This window comes from Crinia signifera, chromosome 8 (genome assembly GCF_055691185.1).
Source record: "Crinia signifera chromosome 8, ASM5569118v1, whole genome shotgun sequence".
NCBI classification, from domain to species: domain Eukaryota; kingdom Metazoa; phylum Chordata; class Amphibia; order Anura; family Myobatrachidae; genus Crinia; species Crinia signifera.
This window is the reverse complement of record NC_139224.1, coordinates 42,111,550-42,135,633: the sequence shown is the minus strand read 5'-3', so window position 1 is coordinate 42,135,633 and position 24,084 is coordinate 42,111,550. Positions and strand designations below refer to the sequence as shown.

General features: G+C 43.2%; 1 protein-coding gene across 12 annotated transcripts in view; it reads left to right on the top strand.

Moving 5' to 3' along the window:
- ERC2 (ELKS/RAB6-interacting/CAST family member 2) overlaps positions 1-24,084 on the top strand; it is an 875,436-nt gene that overhangs the window by 415,090 nt on the left and 436,262 nt on the right. For all 12 annotated transcript variants that reach the window (XM_083156222.1, XM_083156227.1, XM_083156223.1 and 9 more), the window contains one exon: positions 8,078-8,238. In XM_083156222.1, the coding sequence (XP_083012348.1) occupies positions 8,078-8,238 (161 nt within the window). The remainder of the gene's footprint in view (positions 1-8,077; positions 8,239-24,084) is intronic.

Sequence of the window (24,084 nt, the reverse complement as noted above, 5' to 3'; positions counted from 1 at the left end):
CCGAGATGGGCGCCCTTCTAGGTAAAGAGTACCTAATTTACTAAAAATTTCATAAAAATCTCAACAAGGTATAAAGTGCTGTGTGCAGTCATGGACGTTTTTCATTTATGTATCCAGGTAGGACATGAGCTAATAAGCTGAGCTAATAATTACCGGATCCGTTGGGAACTGGTGATCAATCAGTTCCAGCAAGAGTATAACACACTTTCCACAGTAGTGTTAACACTGAGTCCTTTTCCGGCATAAGCAGCTCACAGAGGGGTAGATTTATTATAGCGGCGCCTATCGCGGCACTATAACAGTTTCTGCTTCGCCTCATTAGCGAGGCGAAGCAGGAGGGGACACCGACAAGATCTATTAAGATCTTGCCGCCGGAGTGGGGGACCGCTAACTCCCCCCTCCGGCGATGTCCCTCCTGGAGACAGCGCATCAGTTAATACTGATGTGCCGTCTCCTTTCCCCCCAGCCGGCTCACTGCGCATGCGCGGGATCTCGCTAGTCTCGCGAGATCCCAGCGCAGCTCAGCTCCAGCAGCAGGGACAGCGCTGTCCCTGCTGTAGGTATAGGGCATCGCCGCCTGCAGCTGGCGAAGTCGACAGCTGCAGGCGGCGGAACGGTCAGCGATGCTGACCGTTCATAAATCTGGCAGGAGGCAGGGGCGCAGTGCAAAATATCGCCCCTGCGCTATGCCTCCTGCCCCACACCGCCGGCGTTAGAGTAAACGCTCGGCGGGTGTGATAGATCAGGGGAAGCGCTATCCCCTGCTATAACGCACGGGGATAGCGCAGATTCCCCTGATCGCCGAATAATAAATCTACCCCAGAGTCCTCCGTCCCACATTTGTACTGAGCTCAGATCTGAATAAGGCCCAGTGTTCAGTGAATGTTCCGCACCGCTAGAGTGGTATCCCGCCTTGCAAATGAATGAGCTCACTGTCCGAATGGATGTATATGGCTGCGAGCCGAGCGTAACCCATGGCAACAGACTCACCATCTAATGATTTTTACACTTTGCAGGCTCAGAGAAGCCAGAGATTTTGGCTGGTCCTTTATCACTCTCCACTTTATCTCTTGTTAAGGCTCAATACATTTGCCTTATTGCACCTAAATACCCCTGCATCTCAGAACCAGAATAAAGTTCAGAACAAATCTATACATTGTAATAAATAGAATGACAAATCAAAGTATGAAACATTCTAAAGAGTGGACAAGTGTCGATGTTGTCAGTAGCAACTAATCCGCTTCTAGATACATTTCTCAAGCGCATTGTATATAGGTCAATAGGTAGAAGCTGATTGGTTGCCATTGGCAACCTCTACACAATTTAGAAGCTGTGATAAATGTCCCCCATATTCTTTCAGGGATAGGAGAACTCCAGCAGACACATTCCAGGCAGCCGAGATTATGGGGATAGAATACCGGCTGCCAGTTGTATTTCGTAGATGTTCAATTTCATCTAGTTCCAAAAGGTGTCAGTATAAGGCAAGAATGATCAGGGCATCTTCCCTGTGATCTACACAGATATAAGGGCTGTAGATCAGAATCAATGAAAGAGAGAATACGTTATACTTGCTTTTATCTGACAGGCAGGTCTGTGTCCAGTTATAGTACAAGGGGAAGAATTAGTCATGGGCTATCATTTTTTATATATCTGAAACCAGCGCACATCACAGAATTAATTCCTCCGACCTACAGTACATGTCGGCTTCAGTTTCTGCCTGTGATTAGTGATAACAAAGAATTGGATGGGTTACGAGTTACCTCCCAGAAAGCTGGACAAGCAGCAGATTTTCTGGAAATGTCCTTGTTTATACTGTGCACACAAGCGCCAACACGCACACACGCACTTATGTACTAAAACCTGTTTTCTTACATCACCCGTTTCCAGATGATCTTTACGCAGATGGCGACATTAAGTAACAAAATGTATTTTTTTTTAGCATATTTTTATCATGGCAACAAAAAAAATATTTTTTTTATTTCCAGCACAGACATCTATTGTAGCACTGATTTTATTTATACACCTGTATCGCTATACTCTAAGCCAGGGCTGGGCAACACCGGCCCTCCAGATGTTAATGACCTACACATCCCAGGATGCCTTGCATCAGTTTCAGCATGGCCACATAGGAAAACTAATGCAAAGCATCCTGGGATGTGTAGTTCATTAACATCTGGAGGGGCGGTGTTGCCCAGCCCTGCTCTAAGCAGTCATTGCCTACAATGCGGTCAACCTACAAAAAAAATAATACTTTGAATAACCTGATATTTATGTCTGTAGCCTATACCTGCATCTCTACCAATCCCAGTTAGGGCCGGACTGGCCATCTGGCACTTCTGGCAAATGCCAGGTCTGATGTGCCTTGTGCGTAGGTGAGGAAAATTAGCTTTGCCTGGCAATGCTAGCAGTGGGTCCCGGGTCTGCACACTCTGCATCCCGCATGGGCATTATGGTGTGTTCCATAATGTGTAATACCTCCTTTTTGTGATGCCACACCTCCTTTCCATGTGGACATGCCCCCTTTTTGCCACTAAGGGTCCCGCCTACTTCCAGTGGGCCGTTGTGCTCAAAATGCCAGGGCCGATTTCTGGTCCCAGTCCTGCCCTGATCCCAGTAGAAGGCTATGGGGGATATTATAGAACAGAATAGAATAATAATTTATTGTCACTGCAACATTAAAAAATGTACAGTGAAATTCACAAGGAAGAGAAGAAGGAAATACTCATATTCAACATTCATATATCACAATTCAAACACAAAATAACAGATGGTAAAAAACTGTTCCGCAACCTGCTAGTGCGGCAACTCACGCACCTGTAACGCTTTCCAGAGGGCAACAGGGAGAAAAGAGAATAGCAGGGATGACTAGGGTCTAAAATGATTTCTTTTGGCCTTCGCTTTCCCCCTTCTTAAAAAAATGTCTGCCATCCTAGGCAAAGGTTGGCCAATGACCTTTTCAGCAGCCCTAACTATCCTATCTAGGGATCTATGATCAGAGCACTTTGAATTCCCATACCATACCGCAATGGCATAAGTCAACAGACTCTCGATTACGCAGCAGTAAAAGTTCATAAGCATAGGCCTAGATAGGCCGGCTGCCCGTAATCTTCGCAGAAAAAAAAGGCGTTGCTGAGCCTTTCCAACTGCCATTGCGGTATGTGTGGACCAGGACAGATCTTCCGAGAAGATATTGTATATTCAATCCTGGGTCACGACTGTCGGGCTGGCCTGACAGCCGTGACCCTGTCCTGATCTAGGGCGGCTTGACTAAGAATCGTCAGGTGGGATTCAATGTCCTGCCTTCCGAGCGGCAAAAAGGGGGCATGGATCAGCGAGCTACAGTTGGGAGCTCGACAATCCACGGCGATTCTCAGCAGAACGGATCCGTTCTGCCAAGATCCCTATTCAGTGCAGTCAGGAAAGACAGCATTGAATAGGGCCCCGTCACTATTTCCCCCGTCGGGAATAGCGGCGGGTGATTGAATACCCTCATACTGTATGACTAGTTGTGTGCTGCCCTGGAGTAGTCAGCCTGTGTCGGCATGTTGGGGGCCCACACCCCAGACCCTTACCCAGTGTTAGGGACCCCCAGTGACAGAGACGCCTTGACGTACGGCCTGGGGGCTTAACCCTATATCTGCAGATATATGCAACCAAGATCTCTGTATTATCTGATTATTATATGTATATTTCTCATTCAGTGTGCAATAGGGATACAAACTGTTTTTTTTCCTAACCAGATTTACCCCTCCCTGTTGGCACCTGAATGACAGACCTCTGATTGAGCAGCTTACCAATAAAAGTGTTGTGTAGTTTCTAAAACAACCAATATTTAAAGTTGTTGAGAATGTAGCTGTAGTAATGCTCCTCATATTGGGCCAGATTCACCAAAAAAGAAAGTCATTTTGTGCCGGGAACAAACCATGTAAGGGGAGCAAGTACTGTTACATTGTTTCTCTGCAGGGTAAATACTGGTTACTTTTGCACGTAGCCCACAGATGTTAGACCGCTTCATTTTTACACTGCAATTGAGATTTCCATTTGAACACACCCCACCCAAATTTAACTCTCTCTGCACATGTTACATCTGCACCACCTGTAGTGCAGCATGGTTTTACCCATTTGCATGATTTTATTTTGCTTTGCTAACAAAGCTGAATCAGGCCCATTGTTGTCATAACTTTTTGCAACAGTGTTCATGTTCATCTTTTATATCTAGCTACTCAGCCTTAATCACATACGATATATCGCATGCGTCCCTATTCCCTGCTGCTGGGAGGCTGTCCGAGTCGGAGGTCGGACGTGCAGCACATCTGATCTCCGGGTGGATCGGAGGTCATTTACATACAATTTGGCCACTTTCCACCTGATTTCTTGCCGGAACGGTTGGAATCAGGTGAAAAGTGGTCAAATCGCACTAGTTTTTGGCCAGCTTTAGGTTAAATATCCTATTATTTACAGTCTGATTATATTCCAGTATTTCTGTTTAAAAAATCTTTACAAAAAGTCTCTTGCCTATTATACCCAAAACATTCTATAATATAGAAATTACCTTTGTTCTTTAAGACGTAAGATTCCTGAGGCAAAAAGGTGTGAAATGATGAAAGAAGTGGATAAGTTTCCTCACCCTTAATCATCCTTACCTTCTCTTCTGGGATGTCAAAGAACTTTTTTATATTACAGGAATCTCTTATGGATTTCCTCCGATGTAATGGGCAGGGGCGGTCGTAATGATGATAATCACCCCATTTTGATAAGGAAAGTACAGTATGCACTCAAATGTCCATACCAACATAGCCGGTGTCTTTGGTAACCACAATTTTTTGTCTCATATGGGTCCCATATGAAAATCCAACTATTCTGTTCATTGTTAAGAAAGAATGCATTGTACGAAGCTCATCTGTGGACGTAGTCATAAAAGAATATTTTGTGATTATCTGGGTTTTGTTAGCGTATTGTATCCCAATAGAATAATATAGCAAGGTTGCTTCATCAACCAAAGGTTAATATTCTGTTTGAATATTGGTCCTTGTAAAGTTGGATTTACTCCGCCACTAAAAAAAACTATTTTCTGTCCCATATGTACAAATACTGTAGGTTTTTGCTCCTGAGAAATTTTTGAGGATGAGATAATGTGTTCTGATCGTACCTCGTAAAGAGCCATAGCTAAGATCTCCGGCATGTTGCAGCTGGCTTATAAACCCAACGCCGTGTTAGCTTCTCCAATAAAATATTTTAGACGTGTCTGTAAAGTTCTGAAATGAGAAAAATCCTTTAGTAAGATCCAGAGTTTCAAGGGCTGTTATCTGTGTCTCTAAAGCAGTCGGAGAATCATCCCACAATTCCGAACGAAAACGTAATGATCGAAAAACCTCATTTTCTTAAGTGTGTTTACTTAACACTTACATTAAGCATTTTACAGGGATGTGGGTTTTCCGACAAAGCATTTCTAAAGACATTTCTCCAAACCAACTTTTTCTCACATTTTTTTTACACCTCCTAAACAGACAATTGTTTTAGATTTATGATAAATGTTTTTTTTTTTTTTTAAACCCATCACAACATGGGAGTACCAATGTATTTCTTACGAAGAGAAGTATATTTTGTTATACGTTCTTTCTTTATAACACCATTTAAATTGACAATACATTTAAATGCATGTTGTCTCTATATAAAAGGACGGCTTGTAATGTGTGTATATATAGCAAGTTAAGTACACTTTTTAAGTATGCATTTCTCTTAGCTGTCCTCCTACAGATCATTATCTTCTTTAAAATAATCTCTGGAGGGCAAACAAAAATAGGTGCCAGACACAGTCAGTCTGTACAGACTCCCAGTATGTCATGTGATGACAGAGGGGGAATGAGGATGTGACACTGCAGGTTTCATAGCCTCTGTGCTCACTACATTATGCGCCATGTGTCTGTGGTTGCTATGGAAGTTCAGATTCATAAATCCTTAATATCAGTCTGAAGAAAAAAGTAAACTGTAAATATCGGCATTCTTCTTATAACCTGCCGAGTGATTTATGTTAAAATTTATTGATAATATAATAATTTTCAAATACCAGTAATCCTTCTGTTTTACTAGCTCTCCATTCCTGCACGTATTTTTTATTATTTGAATAAAACATATCCTTTATAAAAGTGTAGAGCATGAATCAGGGTAAATCTTTGGGCACAGAAGGTTTATTAATGAGCTCCAGCCTGTCTCTGTGATAATTGTAGCATGTCTTTTGCTGAAATGAGTGTACTACCATTATTAGGTACATTTAATGTATTCAGTCATCTAATACTGGGGAAAAAAGTGATATGAAAGTACAGGCTACTGTCTTTATAATCTCACTTGAAACAAGTTTGCTTTAATAGCCAGCATTTAATAATTTAGTTAAATGATCTTAATTGGCTTCTACCTGAATTGATCCAAGTATGTTTATAGTAATTACTCCACCCAAAGCTAGCATGTAGTTTAACTCCTAGACTTTCAAGCAGTAAGCAGTAAACTTCGACTCTTATAAGCAGGGCCCTCCACCTTCTGGTTCTCATCCTGTACTATCTTTGTCTCCACTTACTTTGTAATCTAAACGCTAAGCTCTCACGATCAGGTACAAACACCCCCTAGTTCTCATCCTCCGCTAACCTTGCCTCTACCTATTTTGTCCCCTAGACCAACGTTTCTCAAACTGTTGGTCTTGGCCGCAAAGTGGGTCTCGACCATCTCAGCATGGGGATCATGACTCCATGATGCTGAGGGGGGGGGGGGGGGGAGACGACTCCAGTCCTAGGCCCAGACAGAAAGAGGGTCCAAAACTGGAGTTTATAAAGTATACTGTAATTTGTCATAAGCAAAGATCACATTTCTCTTGAAGCAATGTGGAGTTTGAATAGTGCGGCCAGAGCTGCAGACACAGGTCTCACCATGCACCATTCCAGGTGTTCGAGAAAGGGAAGGAGGGCCCTGCCTATTTTGTGAGTTCCTGGCCGCGCAATTTCTGATGGCAGCTCTGCATGCAGCGCACATACACACACACATTTCATGACAGTAACAGGTGAAAAGAGTGCAGCTTGAGACCATTAATGTAATTGTGGACCCCTGTGGGTCCACGTAACACATCCATCAGAAGTACTATTTTTTTATTTTATCTTGCAATATAATTGTTAGTTTTGGAAGGAGTTATGCAATAACATCTTTAACCCTTTGAATGCCAAGTATATTTGTAAAAATAAGTGTAACAATTGGCAAGCAAACATTTTTATTCATCATAATGACCTGTAATGTTACCTTATATAGGAAATATATCAGCTATTTTTACACAACATTTTTTTATTTGAATTTATATAACAAATGTGAGCGACGCTGGCATTCTTAGCGGATATTTCTCACATCTCTCACAGAGATGTTGGCACTCAAAGGGTTATCATAAAGGCATGCTTTTGTTTTCACCTGAAGGCATCAGAAAGAATAAAAATTTGCAGAACACTTTATTTTTATATATTAAATAAAAAGAAAAACAACACAATTTTCAACTGTTTCCTAAAGAACGGGTTAAGCTGTGTACACACGGTGCAATATATGGCTCAGTGTCCCGTTTTTATCAGAGACCAGAAATGGTGGCTGTTGAAAGGGAGACTCTGCCGGGGGAGCCGCACAGGGAAATAGCTGGTGGCAGGAGCATGCTCCCGCCACCAGTGACCATTAGGGGGCTGAACACGGTAGCGCGCACCCAGCGATTTGTCACCACAGCACAAACAAATCACCGGCAGTATGGTCGCTCAGCGACCATATTGTCAGCGATATCGCACCGTATGTACACAGATTTACTTCTGTTGTAACAGTTATTTATTTTAAACAACTCTATACAGCCAAACATAGTTTTTATTATTTTTTAATAAGCAGTTTTTACTGAATTTTTGAAGACATAATACAAACAATGCATGTCACGCCACAACAGGTGACTGAGAATAACCATGCAGTTGAAGTATCAGCCGAACGTATTTATGTATATTTCAATGAGACCGTTTTTTCTTAATCTCTACCAAAAAAAAAATGTTTTAAATCTTATTAATGTCTCTTTTAGATGGATGATCTTATGAACGCTCTTGAAAAGACAAGACAGGAACTAGATTCCACCAAAGCTCGTCTCTCTTCAACACAACAATCACTTGCTGACAAGGAAGCACACCTGAACAACTTGATGATAGACCGCCGAAAACAGCTCGAGGAGATCCTGGAGATGAAGTAAGAACATCATTTAGTTTTACAGCTTAACACTAAATTCATGCAGGCCACAATATCCATTATCTCTGCACTGCAACTGTTTGGGTTCTTGGAAAAAGTATTATAAATCTAAGTTGTGTTTATTTAAAATTGGACATATCACCTGGAGACAGTGCAGGCAGACATTGTGCGAGTCTATCAATTCACTTGGATCTAGTGATCTTGTAACACCGAGGCATGAGGCTCCAAATCAGTAGTGTTGTGTATAGTTAATTTATAGGCTGTTTGCATCCGCTGTTTGCAGTGACTGGTCAACTTTAATATTGTTGATAATCCATTACGTTGGTTAATTCCATCTGTGGGGCACCCTTACCCCTCATCCGCCCCTGCCCTCCCATGAAGATAGATGTAATTTATATAGTGTGTGGCTGCACACTGCAGTCATAGGGTTGCTTAGTTTCAATGGTTTCATACTGACAAAAAGATAAAACTTCATATAATTAGAATGACCAGGTTTTCTATTCAGGAGTATATGGTTCCATGTCTAAGGTGTCTGACTGCAGTGTATGAGTTCCTGGGTTTGTATCCCGAGCAGTGGGAGATTTTGCCTATGAGCTGCAGGACTGCAGCTCTCCCAGGAAAATCCGCCATCTCAGCTCAGTGAAGCCAGATGCAGTCCATGGCTACACTGTGACTGGTAGTGACTTGCTACTAGAAGTCAGACACTAAAGGCAGTCCCATTTGGAGGTGATTCCTCCCTTTGGGACTGCCAGATGGGCTTTAATAGGAAAACAGCTGAATTCCTGTAGGAAGCCACTCCCTGCTTTTCGTGCAGGCCAATTCTTTGCTTGTGGGCGGCAGTTGATGCAGTCCATATATGCCAGTGTTTTGTGCAGATGCACTCTGGCTGCTGCTGATGGCCATGCACTGGTCCTGGCACCTGCCATATCCTTGGACCTGGCTGGCGGGCTGGCTGTCTAGTCCTCTTCTCCAATGTGGGCAGGCAAGGAATTAGTTAGCACCTAGCATACTTCTGAATCAGGTGGTAGAATTGGAGTACTTTGATTAACACTGAAGAGTATCCAGAACAGAACAAGGAAAAAATACCACTAGGCGCCTTATGTACACTCAAGAGTACATTTAATAACAATTTAATAAATCACAATAAATCACAATAAAAACAATTAATTGCATGCATGTAGATTAAATCTAAAAATCAGGGATATATAATCCCAAAAGTGCAACAAATTAATTGATTTTGTAGCAAACAAAGTAACTTGCTGTTAAACCCTGGTATAGGGAAAATGTCCCATCAGTGTGCAATCAGATGGTATAGCATCACATTGGGATGATTTGTATTCCACTTTTGAAACCCCCAGTGAGGTAACTGAAGTGCTCAGCTGTTTTTCTGTATAGCGTCCCAGGTCTGGGGAAAGAATAACAGTCACAGATGCGGTACTTACTGCTTCCCGCAGTTGATTTTGGTCCGTGGCTTTATGACAGTGTCCAGCAGGGCGCCTCCTGTATGTTGTGCGGGGTCCGATGACACCTCGCGCCGCCCGCTTACTGCACGCCGGATTGCTGTATTGCGGAAGGGAAGCAGGTGGTAGATTAAGCTGATCACAGCTGCTGCGTCCTCTCCGGTATCCGGGATAATGGCCGGGCTGTGTGGCCACTCTGCCGATGTTGCCAAGGTGGGAATGAGACGTTTTAACAATTTGCTGAGTATTGATACGTCTCTCCAGTCCTCAATCAGTAGTGGGGATATATCAGAGTCCTCAAAAACATGTTTCGCCGCACTCAGGGCGGCTTTTTCAATTCAGAATGAGGAGTTGTCTGCTGTGTCCTGCCTTATACCTATCTTGCTGAAAAACAACGATGGGCCCAGCAGTTGGGAGGGAGGGCCGATCTCCCCATGGCCATCACAGAGCCAGGTAATGCCCTGGATACACGGTTCAATTTGGTCTATTTTTCTATTTGATTTTGCCTATATAAGCTCAATCCGATTGAAATTGAATGGACATCAAACGGTTTGCACCCACCTTAGATGCCAATTCAGTCCCGATATACAGCCCCGTAGTAGAAAAATAGACTGCACAGGCAAGACTATATAGTGCAGATCTGTACTATATAGTCCAAATCGAATGCGTTCCCATTATACGATGCGCTCCATGAGTGATATTGTTAACGGTGTCAGAGCTCCTGGGAATACTAACTATACGGAATTGTAAATAATATAATTCAGTGACATCACTTGACTCCTCCCCCCCCTCACTGAACATGCAGCGGCTGACTCTGTGTACGCACTTTAAGGAGCGCTTTGAGCCAATCAGAAGCCTCAGCTGTGGGATTGCTTCAGACTCAGCCTCCTGCTCACTCTCCCCATCCCCATCTTCACAAGTATTTTCACCACTAGAGATGGTAATGCAGATGTATGTATAGTTTACTGTAACTGTTAGCAGTAATAGTAACCATGAGTTCCACAGCAGACTCACTTCATTTACAGTAGGTCCCAGGCTGGTACAGAATTAGAAAGCTCTGCTGAAGGTGCCATGGAAATGATTATGTGTAAGAATTTGTTTTCCCACAGAATGCTTCCAATAAAACAGTTAAGTAAAAATAGTCTTTCCCCAAAGTTCTGTACATATCGTGGTGCATTGTTCATTGTTACAAATGGTACTGTATACAAATGGTCTTGCCCTAACGGGAGACTTGTTCAGCTATCTGTGTGTAAATATGCTGGGAAGGTAAGTGCTGTATACTATTTATATTCACTGCTGCAAAGTTTATCTTTCATTATTATTGAATACTATTATGACAGTCAGCCGAGGGAAGTTTTTTGCTCTTTCCGTTTAATATAATAACATCTGGTAAAGTCTGAGCGCGCTGAGGTGTGGGACCGGGGTGCTCATAAAGCAATGGTTCTGTTTTGAACTATCTGTCACTTTGTTTTTGTCTTGTTGGCTCCTCTCCCCTGGATGACTGGGCCTGTTCTTTCTCTGTTGTCAGCGCGTCTCTGCCCTATAATATCTAATATTATCAGCCTTCCTGACTGGTACTGCTGTGTCTGTAGATAGTGTCATAAAAGATTTATCACTGACATACACATAGTGAAAGGAAGTCATGGTAATTGTTATATGCTATAAAAATACACTTAGACATCTAAAGACCGTCATCAATAAAGTCAAATTAAAACTACCATCATTCTTGGCCAGCCTATTGTAACTTTAGTGCCAGCGTAACCCTCTTTTCTAGGAGTGAAAGCTGTTACAGAGATGCTACTGATCATATATGTGTACCATGCTGCGCCGTATCTCTGCAGTCATAGCATCTCAGGTCATGTTGTGGTCATGTATGAGTTGCCGACGGGATCCTGATGGTCAGTACAGTATACCGACATCGGAATCCTGGCCGCCGGTATTCCGACAGGAGGGAAGAGTGCAAAAAAAGCCCCTTGCAGGCCCGCTTCGTTCGCCACAGGTTCTATTCGGCCTCTATGGAGGTCATGGAACCTCACGAGGGAGAAAAGACCTTATTGGTCGGGATCGTGACTGTCGGCAAGTCATCCGGCACCCAAGGCATTATTGCCTTGCTAGTGGCAATAGGATATCGGCATTTACTGTTTGTTCATTATATTCTTTTAACCTTTACTTTATTTTTGCTACTTTCCATCGAAAACAGGGCTGCGGTGCCCAAATACACTTAGATTTCTCTTAACCTGTGTGTTTTTTGGTGAACTTGCTTTTTACTTACGTTTTTTGGTGAACTTTTTATTGGGTGATCCAGATTGGATATCCTGATTTTAAAAAAAAAGACATTGATAAAACATTTCGAATTCTTTATTTTTTTATTAGGCATAATAGCATACCAGTGTTTGTCATTACCAACCAGCTGTTTTTTTTTTAAATATATATAAAGGAGACAAGAGGTGTTAAATTGAAGGGCTATGAGTATGTTGGGCCATGATTACAAATTTAAGATGTAAGTATCCATTTTGCCTGGATTGACGAATCAGGGAATTTCAATGTCAGGAAATACCTGATTCTCTGGTTCCATTCCAACCAAAAAAATTACCTTGAAAAGAGAGTCTGCATTTTTAACACGCTGAATATCCTTAATCCCCTCATAAATCTACGATCATCGATGTTTTGATTAAATTTGCAGTGCTGATGTATAGCCTCTATTAGGCAGTGTTAACTGAAAATATGCCCTTTTTTCTCTCTGTCCTAAAGTACCATATTCTACATATTCTGTACTAGTAAGCCCGCTTGAAGCAAATTCTTCGAAAGCTAGTCTGCTACCTTCTGATTGCCTCTGTATGTGCATGTGGGAGAAAGAGATGAAGTTTAACCTTCTGCAAACAGATGGCAGTGTTTCAGAGACACACAAACGGACACTAGACAGATATATAGATGATTTTTGTTTTTATTATATTTATTTATTGGTGTCACAAGGTATCTGCAGCGCCCAGTTAAAGAGTACATAAACGAATAGGCAAAACAGTGACATAGTTGAATACAATAGAGGACAAGTACAGGGTACATAACCATCGCTGCATCTGTAGAGGTCACTGGAATAAGTATCAGCGTGGCAGGAAACCACAGGATTTGGTGCCATCAAAGATGGTTTAAGTAAGAGAGGAAGAAGCACATGAGGGAAGAGGGCCCTGCTCGTGAGAGCTTTACAAAGTAGTGACCAACCGGGAAGTGGTTGAAAGGTCTACCATGTCTCACTATATAATCAATAGCTCGACACCAAAAGGTAAACAGGCAATAGGTCAACATTGACAAAGGTTTACATGCAATAGGTCAACATTGACAAAAGGTAAAATATAGACATAACTATGGTCAACATGGCATGAGTTTTTAACAATTTATTCTATTTATTGGACTTTTTCATACTTTACCTTCCACATAGACTTCAATTGGGGACAGTAAAGTATGGCAAGCTAAGCGAGCCATGCAAGGGTACGCACTACACTGATTGGGGATCCAAAAACACCAAAAAAGTGAAATGCTCAGGTCATCCTTTTCCACGTTGACCTTTCATTTGTGTTGACCTTATGATCATATCAACCTTTTGAATATCTTGCCCTATTACATATTATTATTATTATTATTATTATCTTTTATTTATATGTTCCGCAGCTCCTAACAATAGATAAATGAGCAAAACCATTGAATAACAAAATACAGTACAAGCCAATTTAGTACAAGTGCATGGTAAATAAAGACAGTTGCATCAGGGGACAGGACACTGAAGCAATTATTAGGGTGACAGATATATCTATCTATCTATCTATCTATCTATCTATATATATATATATATATATATATATATATATATATAGATATATAGATGCAGCTGTTCCCTTAGTCTCTTGAATTTGAGCTTCAGGAAAGAAAGAGGCGGCACTCCAAGGGTTTAGTAAAGTAGCGAAAAAACTTTTATAAGTTCATGGTGAAAGATATGGACTGTTGATGTCCATATCTTTCACCATGAACTTATAAAAGTTTTTTCGGTACTCTTCACCTAGAACGGCGCCCGCGATTGGCATCGCGGGCGTCGGGGGTAAAAAATCGCGGGCATCGCGGTCATTGTATGCACATAAAAAAACGGGTGCGTCGCGATGCCCGCGATTTTCCCATAGGGATCAATGTTAAAAGTCAGATTGGACGCGATTTTAGTGTTAAATGCCTCAATGCCCGCGATTTTTACATAGGAAACAATGTTAAATGGGCCACAGAGCCCTAATAGTCCCCCTGAAGTCTTAAATGGCCCCCACAATTTTTAACGCCACCCCACGATCAACGTGAACCCGAAGCGTGGCGAGCGCAGCGAGCCCGCGAGGGGCGGCGGTACGCGTCCTCCGACCTTTTCATACCCCCACTATCCATATCGGCGTGGAGTTGAGAATAGAATAGTGTGGCGAGCGCAGCGAGCCACCGAGCCCGAAGCGTGGCGAGCGCAGCGAGCCCCGCGAGGGGACGCGGATACCTTCACAGGTAAACGCGTCCCTTCGCGGGCTTCACAGGTGTCCGCGTCGCCATGGACACCTGGGAAGCCCGCGAGGGGACGCGTATAACTGTGAAGGTATCCGCGTCCCCTCGCGGGGCTCGCTGCGCTCGCCACGCTTCGGGCTCGGTGGCTCGCTGCGCTCGCCACACTATTCTATTCTCGACTGTGGGGGCCATTTCAGACTTTAGGGTGACTATTTGGGCTCTGTGGCCCATTTAACATGGTTTCCTATGGAAAAATCGCGGGCATTGAGGCATTGAACACTAAAATCGCGTCCAATCTAACTTTTAACATTGATCCCTATGGGAAATCGCGGGCATCGCATCGCACCCATTTTTTAGTGCATACAATGGTCGCGATGGTCGCGATGGGCGCCGTTCTAGGTAAAGAGTACCGTTTTTTCGCTACTTTACTAAACCCTTGGAGTGCCGCCTCTTTCTTTCCTGAAGCTCAAATTCAAGAGCCTAAGGGAACAGCTGCATCTATTACAACCCTGGGAAGGCACCAAGGTAGTTGCTCCTTCGTCCAGAGTGCCGAACGGACCAATCCGCTATAGATAGATAGATAGATAGATAGATAGATAGATAGATAGATGAGAAAAACACAAGGAGAGAGGGCCCTGCTCGTGATTGACCTTTAGTCTGTGTCTACCTATTGCATATCGACCTTTTGGTGTAGACTTGTTGACTGTCTAACTAGAAACTGTAGACCTATCAATCGACACCAGACCAAGGAAAAAGTGTTATGGGGCCTACACACTTAGAGATTTATGGGGAATTTGTATGCAATCTCACTAGATCGCTTAGAAACTACCCCTACATCGCTCCATGTGTGTAGGAGCCATAGCGATAGTGATGTGTGGCCCCTCACCGCTCTTTCACTGGGCAATTAATGTCCAGTATGCTGGATAAATCTAGTTAATTGCTGGGGTCAGGGCCAGTGTTCTCACCAGAGATAGATAGCCAAGCACACAGCGATGACACATCGCTGTGTGCTGATCAATCGCGCTGAGCGATCTAGCATCACTTAGAATGCCGCTCAGCATCTTCCTAGGTGTAGGCCCCATTATAATTCAGCGAATGTTGAACATTATTGATATAGAGAGAACAGTTTCTGCATACTGGCCCTTTAACTAGGACACATCAGCTGCGTTATAGTGGGAATGTTCATAGGTTGTGGTCAGTAAGTTATTGCCAGGACGGGGTGTCTGTATGCATGAACGTCGGAGATGATTTCCAATGCTTATATAACGTTTGCATTTGCAGCCAGAGCTCAGGGGTTCTGCTTCATTCCGGCCTGACATCTGATCCAACTGAATTTACTAGTCGCCATTAATTGTTAGTGTTTAGGGATCTCTCGGAATATCAAGGATCTGAATCATTTAAAGACGTTTACAGAAGGATGAATAAAGATTTAATAGAAGGATTTTTCGGATAATTACCACTTTTATTTTCCCACGGAAAACGGTCTTAATATTTGTATGTGCTGTCTGCTTATTCTCCCAGTGTCTGGGGCACACAAGGCTCCCCAGTAATTCTTACATAGCATACCCTATCTATGTGTAACATATGAGTAGCCTGTCACATACAATCTTCAAAATAGATAATCTGGATCAGTAGCCGGCTGAATGGAACTGAAAAGACTTTCCTCCACCCTATTAAAATATTTACCCAGTCCTCCCACCCATTAATGTAACTGGGGTTTGAATGTGTTTCTTTTCATTACTTAACGATTAGGTTCCAGTGCTCGCCTCTACTGCTGACTCCCCGTGTAAGTGGTTATCAGTGTAGCATTTGACACTGTTCTCATCTTCCAGCTCTCTTAACATCTATAGATGTATTATATAATGTTCTACAGTACGTTGGGATATCACTTTTACCACTTTTACACCAGCAAGGCTGGGACGCACACTGGATTTTGGAGTCGGCTCCAACCTGTGTGACCCCTTTTAGACCGGCGTCCATAATGCCGGACGGGTGACCTCACTGGAGGCAGGGCATGAGCCGCTGCTGGGAGATAAGAGCATCACCCACAGTGATTTCCATTGCAGTGAACGGGTCCCTGGTCATATTGACCAGGGTTACCCGTTTACACTGCACAGTGATCTTGTGTTCAACTTTGAGCGCTTGCCGGGTTGAAATCCCGAGTCACCAGACCATTTACACCACCTGCAAACCTGGGATTTTACGCGCTCTCGTGCAAAAACCCAGGTTTGCAGGGTTGGTATAAAACTGGTATTAGAAATGTAGCTGTGTTATTGTATTACTAACTTCTTACAACCTGGAGTAGATGGTAGGAGAACTACTGACGTATGAGACAGGCAGATCCTGCAGTGGTAATGTTCAGTTCTAGAGTATGGATATCTGTGAAGTAATGAGAGTCAAAGGAGTACATTTACTTAGAACAGTTTTACTGTACACACGGTGCGATTTTGACTATGTGATTTCCTTTGAACTCCCCAGCGCCCAGAACCATACATTCTTCACTTGCGATTTTGACGGTACTATTTGGCATATGGCCAAATACATTAAAACCGATATATTCAAAACTGCCTTACCTGCACAGTCTATATATCCATACAATACCGACCTTGCAGGCCACACATCGGCATCTCAATCAAAACTAACATTTCTATATGATTTTTGATGTCATATTTGAATTAATTTATTCTGTGGATCATGCAGTGGATAAATGTAAGTTACTATAATAGTAGCAATAGTTCAAGCATATGACACATTTATACCAGAGGTAAAGCACACGCATCTATACACAAAATGTATCCGTCCTACTACAAGTTCCTCTGGTCTGCTATGTACATAGTGTTTGTTTTTCATCTCACGTCTTGCAATTTATTTGTCCCATGCGAGAATTCCTCTGACATATGACTCCCCACCACAGCTGTTGTGGGGGTAGTTGGGGTGTCAGGATTTTCACCCTTTTTTATCTATATCCCTCTGGCTTCAAATTGTCCCCCTCCCCTTGTTCTAGAACCCATCTCCATTTAGTGACAGCCTTCATAAACACTATTAATATTTTTTAATATATGTTTGCTAGTGGAAAAGGGGTATTGGTATAACACATTCATGATTTTCATCGGGACTCCCCTTTTTTGTTTCTTTTGTGTACAATCACTAACCTTAATCTTTTCCCATTCGTCTGCTCGGTGGCCACGAATATTAAAGCAATATTTCTGCAGATACCCCTACTTGGGGTGAGATTTAATAGGATGAGAGATTCAGAAAGTGAGAGATTTGGTGAGAAATCTCCAGGGTTTTTTTAAGCGGCAATCATTTACACTGCAAAACCAGTTTGATTTTGCAGTGTAAATGATTGTCGCTTTAAAAAAACTGGAGATTTCTCACCAAATCTCTCACTTTTGAATCTCTCATCCTATTAAATCTCACCCATAATTCCTGCTGCGATTGAAGAGTCCTATTCCTGGTTAAATGCAAACAAAACAGCATGATGTTAATACAACAGAGACTTCCGTGGGAAGTTGTTAGAGATCTAATATCTTCTTCAGAGAGTTTGGAACTCTGCACAGGCATCCAGTACCCAGCGTACTGCTCACCAAGCCCCAACTCGCATTTTTCACACTTACTTGCAAACACCATAAACATTACAAGGATATTAAACCCATGCTTTGTTCTCTAGAACAGAAGCTCCCAGCATTATAACTGTGACTGTTTAACGGGAGCAAAATGGTGGCCCGCAGTAAACGCATGTCTCTGAGAAGAGACAGGGAACAGCGTGAGGGCCTGTTTACCTGGCAAATTGTCTGAGCCACTTAATGATGGTGTGGTGCTGATAAATGCTCACTGTCACCCAAATTGTTGTTTACACCTCAGCTGACACCATAAAAGTTTATGTTGTCTTTTGTATAGATGCCATTTTGTAATCCCACCTGAGCGAGGAATGCTCAGACTGCCAAATTCCACAAACGGAACACAATAAATGTGTGAAAATGCTGGGGGCATAATCTGCACCACCTACATGCAGATATCAACACCCTTTATTGCATCCATTGAGGTTTAGGATGACTAGAAAACACATGCTTAGCTCAGTGGAAAAAAGGGAAAAAAAAGGACTCATAAAACAACTTGTAAGTACAAAGCGTCAACTGTTAATTCTTTACATTCACTAATGAGATAAATATACAGTGCATATACTTAAAGAGCACCTATCAACTCCACTCAACTGAATCATTCATTCTGTGGGCTGGACCCAAGTTCACATCCACCGCAGCTTAATTCACCAGTGACATCTTTTACGCATGTGTTATACTCGGCTTCAGGTTCTTGAACGTAAAGTGTAACTTAGTATGGTTTTTGTGTTGCATTTTTTGCCTTGCTTGTACTATGTTTCTATTTTTGTGTCATATTACCTATAGATGTGTCCTTTTTTCAGTCATGCCAAATAGCCCTGATTGGTGCACCTGGTGTCATGTGACTTAGCTGTGCTGAGCATCTTATAAGAAAACGACTGGAAGTGACAGACTGCATTGCTAGTATACACTTAACACCTCCAGTGATGAAATATGCGCGTGTGAGGAGGGGTAAGGAGGTCTGAGGTGGGGCGCTGGGATGCCGCACCTACTTCATAAGTTTCCACACATCCTTTTCAGGCAGCCAAACATACGGTGTGCGCAGGATTCAATTTAAGGTATTATTGTTGAAAAAATGTTTAGTTATATATTTGTAATTATTACACTTTCGGCAATTTTGTTATCGGGCTATTTAATTGAAGCCTGTTCATTTCTACCAAATTTTACCCATTTATATGTGAAACTTTACTAAGTTGGGAGTTCTATTGAAGATGGGATGATGCCCATAGCAACCAATCAGATTCGACTTTTTTATTTAGCACCTTCTAGAACAGGGCTGGACAACACCGGCCCTCCAGATGTTAGTGAACTACACATCCCAGGATGCTTTGCATTAGTTTTACTATGTGGCCATGCTGAAACTGATTCATGGCATGCTGGGATGTGTAGTTCACTAACATCTGGAGGGCCGGTGTTGCCCAGCCCTGTTCTAGAAGATAATAGAATCTGATTGGTTGCTATGGACAAGATCCCATCTTCAATAGAACTCCCAGCTTAGTAAATTTACCCCATAGAATCCAGGATAAGTTCCCGGACCTATGTGTTTTCACGATAAGGCCGCAAAAACAGGTCACTTATCAGGAATTTCCTTGAAAAGTACCGCCATCGGGGCTAATTGAATAGCCCCCGGTGGATAAATTGGCCTTAATACATTATCGCGGCGATTTGAATTTCCTCCATAAAACTATACAGTATATCTCGTACATAGAATTTTAATCTAAGCATAATTTCGGACTTTATTTGTACTTGTATTGTGTGATTCTCTCCTATTAATGTTGTCCCCACAAGGTGCAGTTCTCTGAACTTTTTCGTTCAAAACGCATCACTTGTAGTTAAAATCGCAGAGTGTTTCCTTTGGCTTGCGATGCTTGCTCCCGCTCCCGATGCGTGCTCCCGCTCCCGATGCGTGCTCCCGATGCGTGCTCCCACTCCCGATGCGTGCTCCCGCTTAATTTATATCCATAGGCAAAAAAGTATGTGCAGGCAGTACTTTTCTCAGTGGCGTAACTATAGCTCCGCAGCCCCTGCGGTGGCGGGGAGGCGCAGAGAAAGTTTGGGCACTGGGGGTCTGCGGGGCTATAGTTACCCGCTGCTGTCTGCGGTACCTGCCTGCCGTGCCGTGACTGCCGTCACAGTCCCGTTTCTGTTAGCGCTGGCTCCTGCTTCTATAATGGAAAAGGACACATAGAAAATGGCTGCCCCATTACTGCAGACCGTTTTCTGTCTGCAGTATGGGGGCAGCCATTTTCTAAGAGTCACTTTTCATTATTAGCAGCAGGAGCCAGCGCTACGGGACCATGACGGCACGGCAGGCAGGTACCTACCGCAGACAGCAGCGGGTGGGCAGGTATGGGTATGGGCGGGGCGCCGAGGGGAGGGGGAGTGGGGGGCGATTTTTTTTTTGCGGCGGGGGGGGGCGCATTTTGAACTGGATGCAATGCGACCTAGTATAAAATGCATCTAGCACAAATCGTAGCATGTGTGGGCACCATAAGTTACATTAGACACTGGGTATATCCTGGAGATCTCTCTAGCTTGTTGATCCGGTTATACTGTACTTAGCTCCGAGCTGTGCATGAAAGAACGTAGGTTGCTGTAATGGGTTTGTGTCTTGATGTTGCCCTGTTTGTCTGCCAGATGAATAATTCCCTTGTTAAGTGCAGCTGGTTCCCAAGAGCCCATGTGACACAGAGGGCACAGCTGATCCTCTGCACATTTCCATGGTGGTGGATACAGCCAACAAACCTATTATGATTCTGCCAGATGTTTTAGGCTTTGACAAAACCAGAAAATCTGTGGGTTTTTTTTTTCTTCAAAACTTCTGCTGTAAAGTGAGGAGCCAGAGAATCCTAATTTAAAGAGGGATGAAAGGAAGGAAGGAAGAGGCTTACTGTAAAATTGCAATTACTGAGATCCATGTTTTTCCTTCACTTTGCAATATTCTTTACACAGTGTCTAGGCTCTTGAGGTATTACATTATTATAATATTCCGGGCTAAGTATGCTACTTTAATGGAATAATATTTACTGTTGAGTCTGCTGATTGCAAATTTCAGTATTTTCCTATTATTGCTTGAACATCAGCAGCTGTGGAACATGTTGACACAATATAAATAAAGGGTCAAAATAATAAACTTCTACTTTAAAACAAAGGGAGCCATTTATGAAAAACGGTGCAAAGAAAAATGTGACATTCTCCATAGCAACCCGTCATATTCTGACAACGAATTGGTTGCTATGTGCATAACCTCTTTTTTTCTCGTTCTACCAGGGTTAGGGGCAGCATGTGCAGATTTCCATGGAACATATCCAACCTGGAAAATAAAAATGCAGGGCCGGATTGGCCATCTGGTACTTCTTGCAGAAGCCTTCCAGCATTGTAAAGCAGGAGGTGGGGCCATGGTGATGTGTTTGCATCTCCCCCTGCTGTTTTCATAAATATGGCAAGTACGGTGTGGGCTCATATTGACCCGCGGGCCTGTGTGTATTGAGAATGCAGCAGATAGATACCCTAAGACAAGACTAGACAAGTTATGGACACCTTGGTGGCTGGAAAGATACAGCCTAGCAACAGGAGAAGGTCTGGCAGCTGTATGATATATCACAAAACAGGTCGTATGCAATATAGTCGTCCCCCCCCCCGTCCCCCCCACACACACACACACAATGTTATTCAAAATATATAGTCTGTTATGAAAGAGAGAGAAAGAGAGAGAGAGAACACATATATATTTCAGAACTCAGCCACAGAAGCGATTTTGATGGCTTTCAATTAATGGTATTAAACAGGCAATGGTGGAGAGGTGCCCCCTTGAGAGCAGGAGCCTGGCGGCAGATGACTCCATTGCCTCCCAGAGTTTTGCCTCTGATGCCTACATAGCATCAGGGGTAAATCTGCTAAGATTGAATGGGTACGAATGCATGTATTCGTATCCATTTGATGTAATATACGGCTGGTAGCTAATTTACTATAAGCCGAATTCGGCTGATTTGCCATATTTATATACGGCAAGCACAGCCGGATTCTTGTGCATGAAAGAATACACCATTGATAGAGCTCCGTCGTATATATGGTCATGAGTTCTATGGTGGTGTGCTCATTAACTAACATTGGTATTGCTGAATTCGGACAGTAATTCAGCAGAAAATACGACTGGATAATAATTATTTTCAAGGCATATTTGGCTGAAGCCTGCACAGATCAGTAAAAAATAAAATAGAAAAATAATAAAATAATAATAGAAGAAAGAAAACGGCATCGGGTCTCCCCATGAGCATAACCAGTCTCGGGCTCATTGAGCCGGTCTTGGTTGCAGAAATACAGGGGGGGGGGGGTCAAATGGGGTCCCCCTCTCTTTCTATTACCAGCACAATGGTCTTGGCCCGGTCCTATTTTCCAAAATATGGGGAACAAAATGGAGTAGGTGTCCACCATATCTTGGCAACCAGCATCGGGCTCAAACAGCCAGTGGTGTCATGCCACACCTGGGGAACACTTTTTACATAACGTCCCGCAGCCAAAGCTTGAGCTGGTCAGCCCGGGCTGGGTCCTGGGCTGACCGGGTCGTGTGTGGTCTGACCTAATTAACCTTTGTGGTTTAGGAATGCCTATTTAGATCGGGGATTGCCTCCCCATTCTAAATAGAAACAGATCTCTGCTTAACTTACAGGACACTGTTGCTGTAGTGCTCCCTGTTTGGCTGCCGGGTCCTGCAGTGACAGGAGTCACGCGGGGACCCAGGATACATAGGAAAAAAGCCCATCTGTATGTACGTTGCGATATTTTTTTTGTGTTTTTTTTTTAACCTGTGGATGCCTGCAGGGCAAGCAGAGGATGCGATCTACACCATATGTATGGTGAGTATATATTTCTTTCACAGGCACCATTTTGGATTCTGCATGGAGAAGTGGACCGAACCTATGTGATCAACATAGGTGAGTATGGATGTATGTGGCGTGTAATATTATTTGATGTAAATCCGTGTGTGTGTGTGTGTGTGTCAGTTATTGGGATATTGGTTCTGTAGTAGGACTACAAATCCCAGTATGCCCATTAATGCCCTGCATGCTGGGACTTGTGGTTCTCCAAGTCACAGCATGCTGAGCCCTGTAGTTCTACTACAGAACCCAATTTCAATTTTTTAGACTTATTTAACCCTTTATTTGTTTCAGCCAGGCATCCACAGCCTAGAGACACTGGGGACAGCCACAGGCTTCAGCCCGGGATGGGGGTACCTTAGACGGGGGACCCCTTTATTGGGGGGTCCCTACTCCCCCAGGGAGCTGTCCGGGCTGACCAGCCATGGTGCTCATGCCTTGGCCAGGAGATCTTATGTAAAAATTGTCCTCAGGCTGTGCCATGACACCGCTGGCTGTTTGAGCCTGGTGCTGTTCTCTGAAATATGGGGGACCCCATTTGATGTCCCCCCTGTATTTCTGCAACCAGGACCGGCTCAATGAACCCGGGGCTTGATATACTCTGGAAGGGGGACCCCACGCTATATCTTTTAATTACTCAATTATTTTTCAAATCATTTTTTTATGTGTCAATACTGTATGTTTATATGTCGCTGCCCTTAATCTGTAACTTCCAGGTAACGATACAATATATGCTACCCAGTAGGACCTCTAGTATCCATTTGTCTAGTAGAACTAGCTTCTGTCTCCTCCAAGGGGTTGCCCATTTTTGGAGGGACTTTTTCAGCAGATTCCATAAGGATGGCCAGACCCATTGGAATCTGCAGAGACCAGGTGTTCCCACAGCGTCGGCTCCCCCAAGCTACCACTTGGGCTGCAGTGGCATTATGGTGCCCTTCCTGAGAAGGGTCTTCCTTCAGTTGGTCTTCTTAATATTGTTCCTCCTGTTTTTGGTCTTGCTGAGGATGGTATTTCAAGTCCTGATGGTGCCCTTTCTGAGGTTGGTCTTCTTGAGGGTGTCTTTGATGGCCTGAGATGTCCCGAGCCACGTCTTAGTGATGTTGTGATTTGGGCCATTGTTTCCAATTAGATGGGCTAGTTCCCTCCAACTCACTGAAGCTTCTGATGAAGTGCAGAATGAAAAGTAAGTGCACTAATTAGTTCAATTTCGATGTGCTCTATTGCTCACCCTTCACAAATGTATTTTCCTTTCTTCATTCGAAAGAATAATGGACCATCCCACTGCTGATTGCCCTCCATTATTGTCTGTCCTATTATACTACAAGAGAGAATACGTGTGTATATAATATATAGTGGAACTTCTACATC